The sequence below is a fragment of the Phyllobates terribilis genome, unplaced genomic scaffold (assembly GCF_046119375.1).
Source record: "Phyllobates terribilis strain yellow unplaced genomic scaffold, ASM4611937v1 Scaffold_1__5_contigs__length_1240528914, whole genome shotgun sequence".
Taxonomy (NCBI): domain Eukaryota; kingdom Metazoa; phylum Chordata; class Amphibia; order Anura; family Dendrobatidae; genus Phyllobates; species Phyllobates terribilis.
Window position 1 is genome coordinate 295,724,974 of NW_027362761.1, and position 12,106 is coordinate 295,737,079.

General features: G+C 39.5%; 1 protein-coding gene across 1 annotated transcript; it reads left to right on the plus strand.

The window, feature by feature from the left end:
- The first annotated feature begins 105 nt into the window (after positions 1–105).
- On the plus strand, positions 106–11,614 carry HSCB (HscB mitochondrial iron-sulfur cluster cochaperone). Its single transcript, XM_073676173.1, has 5 exons — positions 106–168; positions 1,267–1,356; positions 1,450–1,585; positions 4,767–4,814; positions 11,135–11,614. The coding sequence occupies exons 1-5, from the start codon at positions 106–108 to the stop codon at positions 11,221–11,223; spliced, it is 426 nt and encodes a 141-aa protein (XP_073532274.1). The 3' UTR covers positions 11,224–11,614.
- Positions 11,615–12,106: the final 492 nt, after the last annotated feature.

Below are 12,106 nucleotides of genomic sequence, written 5' to 3' on the forward strand. Positions count from 1 at the left end.
CCTCTAAATGCAGCATTCAACCTCTGTATACCTTCATATAAAACAGTAATTATAAGGAGGTGCTGTAAAGGCCACATTGGTGAGAGTCCTATTATGTCTACAAAAATGCTAGGTATATCAAATGCCATTGTGGATGCTTTAACCCTTTTCCTGCCAATTACCTATCTTGTATGTCCTCACAATGAAGGCACATAAGTAGCTACAGATGTATAAGATACATTCTGGCTAGGGATAAGCTGATCGCTTTGCAGAACTCCAGTCCATGGTTCAGATCCATGCTCTGGCTATGGATAGGAGCTCCTTGTACCCTTTGGCTCATTGATTGTGAGCTCTTTCTCCTGTTTAACTTGTCAGCCACTGCATGTACATACCCCACTGGATTATGTATGTACAAAGCCTCAAAACTTCTGGAACAAGATAATTTGGAGTGATGAGACCAAAATTTAACTTTTTGGCCACAACCATAAACTTTACATTTGGAGAGAGGTCAGCAAGGCCCATGATGAAAGGAACACCATTCCTACAGTAAAGCACGGAGGTGGATTGCTGATGTTTTGGGGATGTGTGAGCTACAAAGGAACAAGAAACTTGATAAAAGCTCAGAAGCTGCGCATGCGATGTACTTGGACATTCCAACATGACAACAATATAAAACACAAGGCCAAGTTGACCTGTCTTTGGCTACAGCAGAACAAAGTGAAGGTTCTGGAGTGGCCATCTCAGTCTCCTGACCTCAATATATCATTGAGCTACTCTGGGGGAGATCTCAAGCACGCAGTTCATGCTAGACAGCCCAGAAATTTACAGGAACTGGAGGCTTTTTGCCAAGAAGAATGGACAGCTTTACCATCTGAGAAAATAAAGAACCTCAGCCACAACTACCACAAAAGACTTCAAGCTGTCATTGATGTTAGAGGGGGCAATATACGGCATTAAGAACTGGGGTATGTGAACTTTTGATCAGGGTCGTTTGGATGTTTTTGGTTGTCATTAAGATTTATAAAGAGAAAACACAGTAGTTTTATAATAAATGGCTTCACCCAACCAATAACCATGAGTGGAGAAAAAGATTTTTTGTTATCATTCATATTCTCTGAAACAAGGGCAAAAAAGGAAAAATTCTGCCGGGGTATGTAAACTTTTGAGTACAACTGTATTGTGCCATGGAGGCTGAAACAATAGAATACATTTCATATCCTCTACTTTGGAAGCTCTGACGGTGTGGAAGGGGCCGTATATATAAGTGACTTTTTCTTTCTTATTTAGCGTGAACGGGATATTTCTGAAAAGCAGTCGTCATTGGTTAACAAAGCCTACAATACCTTGTTGTCACCGCTGAGCAGAGGTGTATATCTGGTAAGGTTGGCGGGTTTTAATTTTTTAATTTTTTTAATGTTAGAGAAGATTTAAAGCTTTACCTATTTTCTTTCTGCCCTTTTCTGTCCACAGTTAAGTCTTCATGGCATCACAATTACAGAAGGGGGTGTGGATGCTCCAATTCTGTTTGAGATCTTAGAAATCAATGAGAAACTTAATGACATCAAAAATGAAGCAGAAATTGAAGAAATTGGGACTTTTGTACAAGGTATTCCGTGTAGGTTTTAGGCTGTGGCAACACGACGACTTTGGCAGATAATTGAGCTCTGTTGCTGCTACATCGCAGTGTAATGTCACATTCCGATCAACACAAACACATTGGTCCTATGATATACTGCATTGTAGCCACGTTGGTGCAATCTCTGGCTGCCTGAGACCTGTTGTGCCCAAACGTGCTGTGAAGTTAGACTTCTAGTTGTAGATTACATCCGTTGTCTACTTTTCCATGTATCAGTCCTGCTGTGGGTGCTTGGTCGTTTGATATACAGTCCCACAATAAAGGTTCCATATACCAATCAGATTCCTCCTCTCCCAGAGACCCTATGAAATCTCCAAACTTAAATCTGATTGGTTGCACTTTTTCTTTAAGCCACCCCAATGTGCTTTTTTTTTGTTTGTTTGTTTTTTTCACACTTTTGGTGCATTTTGGTTTTGTTTGTTTTTTTAGCTTTTTTGTTTGTTTGGTTTTTTTACTCAAACGCATAGATCTAGGTTTGACTTTTATCATGTGCTTCTCTATAGAGTAAAAAATGTGTGGGGAAAAAACAAAGCACATCTGAATAAAAATCTAAAAGGCTACAAAGTGTGTGTGAAGGAAGCCCTAAGGAGCATATTTATAATGGAGATGGAAGAAATGTCTGTCAGCTGAGTAAGCAATCAGCTTTATGATTTATGTCTCCAGCCCATCATATGCTTTGGAACATTCTAGGATTAGAAGCTGTCATGTTATGAGTTAACCCTCCATTAGTCCCCTGCTGTCACCATCGTGGATCCAGCGCTGGCTGTGCCGTGGTCTTTTACCACATCGCAGGTCGCAGTTTTTACTGGACTGCTGCAGCCTGTCATTGGTGGTCAGATAACTTGAACAGTGCGTCATCAGAGAAACTTCCAATGAAGCGCTGTTGAAGTCGCGTGACTCCTGCAGTCTATAATGGCCCACTGCAATCCAGTGACAGGTAAATGGTGATGGCATCACTGGGTGCATGGAGGCGACAGCATGTGAGTGTGCCTCTGTTTGATACTTCAGGTAATCCAAGACCTCAGGCTACATTGTACTTACCGCTGACAACCCTTTTTTTACTTTTTGGCCACGTTCACGCATTCGGTATTTGGTCACTATTTTTAAGACATAACCAGTAGTGGGTTATAAATCCAGAAGTGGTGACGTGTTTCTATTATACTTTCCCTCTGATTGTCCCATTCCTGATTTTGACTTACAAATACTGATGTACAATACTGAACCTGTAAACATGGCCTTAGGGTTCGCTCACACTAGCGTAGAACACTGCTTAGTGCTATCTGATGTTTTATTGGATAGCACTTGGACCAACGTTATACTATGGAGTAGTGCAGATTAACATTTTTTTTTTTTTTTCTCATGCTGATTCGGCATTAGAAAAAAATGCAGTATGCGGAGAGTGGCTCCGGAAATCAAACCACACTTAACCATTCAAGTCTATGCATGCAAAAGGTCGGCTGCATTCGGACGTCATCAGAGTGCAGTCCAACATCAGCGGAATCCGACAATGGAGAAATTAAGTGTTCCGTCTCCGCACCTGTGCTCCGGTTCTGAGTTGTGAGAGAATTGGATCACCGTAAACTGACACTCTGATCAAACTCGGTTCAGAATTTGAGTCGTGTGTACTTGGCATAATCGGATCTGATTCTCTCGCATAGATAATATACACTCGTGGGACCCCGGCCTCATGCCAATTCTCCCACCCCCCCAATGAGAAAGTCGTATACTAAACAAATTAGATAAAATTGTAGTCTCATATAGGCCTTTTTGCATACAACAATCTTAAAGGGAACCTGTCACGTCCTAGCTACCCTCTACACTGCCCCCATAGCGTAGTTAGTGATGCAATGTGCATCACTCGCAAGCTTTTTCCATTAAAATTGGTGCAGCTATAATGATTTTATGATCTTTAATATACTTCGATCCTACCTGCGTTTTCAGTCATAGGGGTGTGCTTGTCATACTCAGTCATGGCCGGGCGCAGCATTCACTCACTGCTGGCGCCGTCCATGTATTTGAATCCTGCTCCTGGCACACGCTGATATTGTGGGGTGCAGGCTCACTTGTAGATGTCCGGCCGCCTGCGCAGTGAGGCTGTATGATTACCAGCTTCACTGCACATGCGCTATAACGCGCTATATTCCCTGCATGTGCGCAGTGAAGCTGGTAATCACACAGTCTCACTGCGCAGGCAGCCGGACATATACAAGTGCGCCTGCACCCCACAATATCAGCGTGTGCCGGGAGCAGGATTCAAATACATGGACGGCGCCAGCAGTGAGTGAATGCTGCGCCCGGCCATGACTGAGTATGACAAGCACACCCCTATGACTGAAAACGCAGGTAGGATCGAAGTATATTAAAGATCATAAAATCATTATAGCTGCACCAATTTTAATGGAAAAAGCTTGTTAGTGATGCACATTGCATCACTAACAATGCTATCGGGGCAGTGAAGAGGGCAGCTAGGACATGACAGGTTCCCTTTAAGGCTTTAGCTGGACAAAGTCTCTGAGAATAACTTAGAATTAGGTTGCTGTATGGCCATTGTAGTACCGTAGAGTAGAATTATGATATAATCAGAGTTTTTTTTAATGTAGATTTTGGAGCAGATTCTGCTCTAAAATTCCCATAACAAAGCCTTTCAATACTCTGAATTAAGGTATGTCCACATGGAGTTTTTCATGCATTCAAAAACCAGAAATTGCTTCAGAAAACACTCCTTTGGGGAGTTTTTCATTTCCTGAAGCAGTTTTGGAATAGTTGTGTTTTGCATTTTTCAAAACAAAGTTTTGAAAAATGTGTGGAGTTTTGCATGAAGGATAAGTGGTGTGAATTTTAACAAATGTTTTTCAGTCCCGTCTGCCGTACTTTTTTTTTTTTTTTGTGGCACTTGGCAGATAAAAGATGCACCAATTTTATAAATTTTCTTTTTAATTTAGCATGTTACTCCAGTGCACCCTTCATCAAGACTTTATCAGCTTCAACAAAGTTTCTATAACACAAATAAAAAATGAGCTAGTTCTTTTCACATTTTTGCATGTACCATTTTTTTTTTTAAGCTTTCTGGCTAAATAACTTCACTTTCATATAGTGTGTGTATATACATTATTGCGGTTTTGCTCTTAACTTCTGATTGCTGTTTTCACAGATAAATGCCAGTCATTGATTGAAAATGTTAGAAATGCCTTTGAGAAAGGTACATCTTTTCTCTTTAGGATTGTTTTTCCTGTTTCTACTATTGTAATTTTTACCAAGGGTATGAGAATATTGTAATATATACTGTACTATATGTTCAGTTGACTAGTGACATCAAGTGGCCAATTGTAAAAGTGCAACGTTTTCTGCTGTACATTGCAATTTTACTTTACCCAATAGTTTACAATCATGCTGAATGGTGTACCATATGGTGAACATGCTTATTTATGGGAATGTTTTTAATAATGTATGCATATTCTACCTTTTGAGAACTAGCCCTAATTTCGCCTTAACATCCATTTGAAAAAACGCACCGCAAGTGAGTATATGCAGTATTAAAAGGAAGCACAGTGGGCATGAGATCTCTATTAGTCCCATCCACTTTGCTAGAACTGTAAGACACTACTTTTTTTCAAGTGTCAAAAAGTGCACCAAAAGCTCATCAACTAAGGTACTAATAAGGGCTTTATTTTTGCATAACAATATGTAATTTTCATTGGTTCCATTTTTTGGGATAAATATGACTTCTTAACCGGTTCCCGACCGCCCACTGTACATAAACGTCGGCGCTGCCTGGGCTCTGTGCAGCGCCGACGTTTAAAAACGGTGGGTGGTCCTGCAGTGCTCAGGACCCCCAGGGTCCTGCAAGCACTGCGATTCCGGTGCAGAGCGTTAGCTCTGACAGGGGACATCATCGGGACCGGATTGGATCAGGTCCCAATGATGTTAACCCTTTGCTATATTCTATATGCCGCGATCTATAGTGATTGCGGCATATAGAAGATAGACAGAGGAGAGGGGGTCGTCTTGCTTACCTTTCCGGCGACCCCTGATACCTTCCAGGACCTGCCGTTGCTATGGCAGCTGGAGGTCACATGACCGCCTCCAGATCTGCCATATATGGTGTCCTGCCAGGCTCAGCCTGCAGCTGAAGCCTGGCAGGACACACTGACTGTGAAACAGTCAGCAAAGATCTCATGTAATGTAATACATGTCTATTACATTACATGAGATCAGTGATCAGAAAAATAAAAATTAATGTCCCATACAGGGACTAAGTAAAAATGTAAAAAAAAAAAAAAAAAAAAAATGTTTTTAAACTGTTAAAAAAAAATAAAAATAAATAAATAAAATATTAAACCAATAAATCCGTATATTTATGCAAAACCAAAAAAAAGTACACACATTTGGTATCGCCGCGTCCTAAACAACCCGATCTATAAAACTGTCACACTAATTAACTCCTTCTGTGCACACCGTAATAAAAATAAATAAAAAACGGAGCAAAAAAAATGCTTTTTCATCATATCGCCAAACAAAAAGTGGAAAAAAAATGCGATCAAAAAGCAAAATGGAAATAAAAATGGTACCGCTGAAAACGTCATCTTGTTCCGCAAAAAAAAAGGCCGCCATACAGCTCCATCAGCCGAAAAATAAAAAAGTTATAGTGCTCAGAATAAAGCAATGCAAAAAAAAACCATTTTTTCTATAAAATTGTTTTATTGTGTAAAAGCGCCAAAACATAAAAAAATATACAGTAAGTGTAGTATCGCTGTAAATGTACTGACCCGAAGAATAACGCTGCCTGATCACTTTTACCACACGCAGAACGGCATAAAAAAAAACCTCAAACAATTCCTGAATTGTTGGTTTTTGTTAATTTTACCTCCCAAAAAAAAGGAATAGAAAGCGATCAAAAAATGTCACGTACCCAAAAATGGTACCAATAAAAATGTCAACTCGTCCCGCATAAAACAAGCCGTCACATGACTGTCGGCCGAAATATGGAAAAATTATAGCTCTCAAAATATGGCGATGCAAAAACTAGATTTTGCAAAAAAAAAAGCATCTTAGTGTGTGACAGCTGTCAATCATAAAAACCCAATATAAATCTGGTATCTCTGTAATCGCACCGACCCGAAGAATAAAGTAATCTAATCAGTTATATCACACGAGGAACGGCGTAAAAAAATAAATAAAACCAATTCTTCACCTGCTACTCATTTGTTTATTATGTCTCCCAAAGATATCAGTAAGGCTCTGCCCACATTTATCCTGCGCTGAGCACTTACCCCAGAGTTTCCGTGTAAATCTCTGAAATACGTGATTCAGACGGAACCCATGACGGAAGATTCCCTGTAATGAGGCAGATATAGGCCACTGTGGACGCCGTCTGGCCTGTGATCCCACGGTGTCAGTTTTTTTAGGCGTGCATAAAAGTGCGGTTGGCCACAGTTTTGTGCACTTCTGGAAAAAAAGGACACCGCTAAACAGAGGCCAGACGGAGTCCAGAGTAACTCTGCTGCCTCATTACAGTGAATGGATCCCGCAGGGGTTTCATCTGAATTACATCACTTGGAAATTTAGATGGAAACCCCGATGTAAGTGCTCAGCCTAGAGCGCCGGATAAATGTTACGTAAAATGTTGCCAATAAAAGCTTCAACTCGGTCCTCAAAAAAAGCTAGTCCCCCTCAGGTCCGTTATCTGTTAAAAATATAAGGGACTTCCAAGTTACTGGTAGCAGAAAGGCTCTGGAAAAGCGAAATGGCCCTTGCCCCCCAAAAGAAATTCAGAAAATGTTGTGCTCCCAAATCCAAATGCCTATTCTACAATAATTTGTTCTCCAATTGTCAAATAGCGCTCCGTCCCCCCCAGATCTTGCCGTATGGCTGAGCGGCACGATACAGCCACATATGGGGTATTGCCACTTTTAGAAGAAATTGTGTGACACATTTCGGCACCATTTTTACCCATTGCCCTGTGTGAAAATGTAAAATCTGAGGGTAAAACATTTTTTTTTTTGTGGTAAAAATATAATTATGCTTTTTTCACTGCCCGATAGTATAAATTAAATTAAAAAATACTCACTACTTCCCTAGATGAATTCCTTGAGAGGTGTAGTTTACAAAATGGGGTCACTTGTGGGGGCTTCTGCTGTTTCGGCATGTCAGCGACTCTTCAAATGTGACATGGTGTCTGCAACCTATCCCAGCCAACATAGCGCTCCTTTCTCTTCCGAACCCTGCCGTACACCAAAGCAGTGGTTTTCCCCCACATATGGGGTATCTGCGTACTCAGGAGAAATTGCACAACAAATTTCATGGTGCAATTTCTCCTGTTATCCTTATGATAATGCAAAATTAGGGGATGAAAACATTTTTTGTGGGAAAAATGTGAAAATTTTATTTTTATGGCTCAATATTATAAACTTCTGTGAAGCAGCTGGGGGTGCAAGGTGCTCACCACACATCTAGATAAGTTCCCTAAGGGGTCTAGTTTCCAAAATGGTGTCACTTGTGGGGGGTTTCCACTGTTTAGGCACATCAGGGGCTCCCCAAATGCGACATGGCGTCCGCTAATTATTCAAACAAATTTTTCATTCAAAAAGTCTAATGGCTCCTTCCCTTCCAAACCCTGCAGTGCGCCCAAGCAGTGGTTTTCCCTCACATATGGGGTATCAGCGCGCTCAAGAGAAATTGCACAAAAAATTTTGGGGTCCATTTTTTTCCTGTTACCCCTGTGAAAATAAAAATAATTGGGTCTAAAGTAACATTTTTGTGAAAAAAGTTAATGTTAATTTTTTTCTTCCACATTCCAAAAATTCCTATGAAGCACCTGAAGGGTTAATAAAGTTATTGAATGCGGTTTTGAGCACCTTGAGGGGTGCAGTTTTTAGAATGGTGTTACTTTTGGGTATTTTCTGTCATAAAAGACCCCTCAAAGTGACTTCAAATATGATGTGGTCCCTAAAAAAAAATGGTTTTTGTAAATTTTGTTGGAAAAATTAGAAATCTCTGGTCAACTTTTAACCCTTATAGCTCCCTAACAAAAAAAAAATTTGGTTCCAAAATTGTGCTGATGTAAAGTAGACACGTGGGAAATGTTATTTATTAACTATTTTGTGTGACATATCTCTCTGATTTAAGGGCATGAAAATTCAAAGTTTGAAAATTGCAAAATTTTCGCCAAATTTCCAATTTTTTTCGCAAATAAACGCAAGTGATATCGAAGAAATTTTACCACTATCATGAAGTACAATATGTCCCGAAAAAAAACATCTCAGATTCAGGGGCATCCGTTGAAGCGTTCCAGAGTAATTACTTCATAAAGTGACAGTGGTCAGAATTGTAAAAATTGGCCCAGTCACGAAGGCAAAAACAGGCTCTGGTGCAAAGTGGTTAATAAACTTTTTGGGAGGTGGAATGAACAAAAAAAAAACAGTAATTCTGGGTTTATTTATTTTCCTAATCACTATTCAGCATAATTGCCATGCTAATTTTTTTTATACAAGTTGATAATAAAGGCAGTACCAAATTTATTTAGCCTTTTTGTGTTTTTTAAAACTTTTGTTAAAAAAAAAATCACTAAATAAGGGCTTTTTTTTTTTCTATAACAAGCTGTAGTATTGACTGGCTTTGTAGTTCATTACTTTTATTTTGCCTACACTGTGCAGGATTAATAAAGGTATAGTTTTGAAGTACAGGTCGGTACAATTTCAATGCATAGCTTTTCTTTTCATTTAATCCCAGACTGACTCGCTGATAGTGAGATTTCGGCATTGTGGAGGCCATATCATCACTTCTTGGACTCCATGTTCTTTTTTATGCTGAAGATAGCTCTTAATGAAATTGGCTGTATGTTTAGAGCTGTTGTCTTGTTGCAGAATACATTTGGAGCCCATCAGACTCCTCCCTGATGGGTATTACATGATGGATAAGTATCTGCCTGTATTTCTCAGCATTGAGGACACCATTAATCCTCACCAAATCCCCAAATGAGATGCAGCCCCAAACGTGGAAGGAATCTCCAGCATGCTTTACTGTTGTCTGCAGACCCTCATTGTACTTCTCTCCAACCACTCGATGACAAACTGCCTTTTATTCCGGCCAAATTTTTCACATTTTGACTCATTAGTCCAGAAGCTGCTGTCATTTTTTTTGCACCCCAGTTCCTATGTTTTTATATATAGTTGAGTCCCTTGGCCTTGTGCCTGTTGAATTTATGGTGTATGGCCCCAGTTCTTCCATGAAGACCTCTTCTGGCCAGACTTCTCTGAAGAGTAGATGGGTGTAGCTGGGTCTCACTGGTTGCTGCCAGTTCTGAGCTGATGACACAGCAAGATATCTTCCAATTTTGAAGAGAAGTAAGCATGATGTGACTTTCATCTGCTGTACTAAGTTTCCTTGGCTAACCACCGCGTCTATGGTCCTCAACATTGCCCATTTCTTGGTGCTCTAATGCAAAGAAATACATGTTTTACATGTTGTTTTCCTAAAGGAGTCAGATGGACTCTGAAACACGTTGACAAACCAATTTATCCTGAGATCTTGATTTTTTGATTGCATTGAAAATCAGCAGTGCAGAGGAAAAAAAATCCACCTTCCCTAGTATTCTGTCAAGAAATACAAGTAGATACTTGCCCATGATGCAATACCATCAGGGAGGTGTCTGACTCCAAATTTATTATATAGCAGGACCATGACCCCAAAACATACAGCTAATGTCACTAAAGAGTTTTCCTATGAACACAGTGCATTTTAATGAATAGATCTTCATATAAAAAGAAGTTCTACAATTGCATATGTTTTACAAAGTAAAAAAAAAAGTTCCTGTGCTGAGTTATTCTTATAAATGTGCTCCTGCTGTGTCTGACCGTGTAGGGAACATGGTCTGATCATACCACAGCTCCTGGACAGGGGAGGACGCAAAAGAGTATACAGACATTACAGTAGGGGATCACAGCTGATTCTTTCTGTCTGGGTAAAACATTTCCCTGTCTGTTTTTACACATTGTGAAACTTAATTTTATTCCAAGATCTATTGATTTTAAAATGTACTTGTTTTTTTCCATGAACAATCTTCAGAGTAAAGAAGGACAAGGAGTCCTTGAAGTGATGATATGGCATGATTTCAACATCATTGAGTCTGTCTGTAAGTGCACGAAGTGACAGAAGGATTTGCACAATCCTACATCCACAGAAGATCTGTGGTTAGTTCTACAAGATGTTTGGAACAACCTCTGTGCTTAGTTCATTCAAAAACTGTACCTAGAAGAATTTATGCTGTTTTGAAGGCCACTGGTGGTCCTACCAAGCATCTGCCCCACACCTGCCTAAAACTTTTGTACAGTACTGTATATCTATTAGCCTTCCATCATATATGTAAATGTGTTTTAGGTCCATTTTAGACTACTCTCTAGCAGTGAGTTCTATGTACATACATGTATGTCTTCTGACCTAAGACTGGGAGGAGAGAAGGTACTGTTTTGTGTGCCAAGGCTGATATTCCAAGAATGCTCATTGTGACTGCTCTTTCTCTAGGTGATCTTGAGGATGCTAAAATGCTGTTAACCAAGATGAAGTACTATTCAAACATACTGGATCAAGTGAAGAAGAAAATGGTTCCATGATCTCTGCACTCCTGCTTTTATACAGTGCCTTTGTGTAGTAAGATGTCATGCTGTGAGCGATCTCTATGGTAGGATCCCCACAGTTCACCATCAAGACAGCCTCTCCGCTTTCAAGCACCCTTACACTTGCACTCCTCCTCAATAATTGAAGGCTTTGTATGGAAGGACTGTTGCTCCCTTATTTAATACAACTTTCCAGAACCAAGTCTTTGTTTGCTGCTCAAGGCTAGATGACTTTATTTGATTGATTCAAGTGTTGATAAACTGTTTTTGCCTAGTTTTAGTTTACTTTTAATATATTGATGTAGTTTTTTCTGCTACATAACTGGTTCCATTAGTGTTTGGGTTTGACAACTTATATAGTGCATTATAATAAAGCTATATAATGTCAGTATACTAGTAATATCTGTTTAATTTCCAAAAACTTATACATCCTTGTGATAGTATTCACCCCTTTGGTGGACTTCCTTTTTTTTGCTGAATTACAAATTAATTTTTGTGGGTTTGTAGCATTTGATTTACTGTGACACACAGAATATTTTAGAGAAAAAAACAGATGCCTTTAATGAGCAGGGAATTTTGCATTTTAGATTTTACCTCCGAGTCATAACTTTTTATTAACTTTTTTTTGTCAACATAGACGTACAAGGATTTGTTCTTTGTGAGACAAGCTGTGAAATTTTGCATGACCCCATTCATTTTGCCATACAATGTACTCGAAAGATGGGGGGGGGGGGGATTCCAAGTGGCATGTGAAATGGTGAAGAAAATGTAATTTTACCAATGTTTTTTAGGTTTAGCTTTTACATTTATTGTGCTGTAAAAATTACCTGAAAACCTGATTTGCCAGGTCATTGTGATTACGGCAATACCAAACTTACAT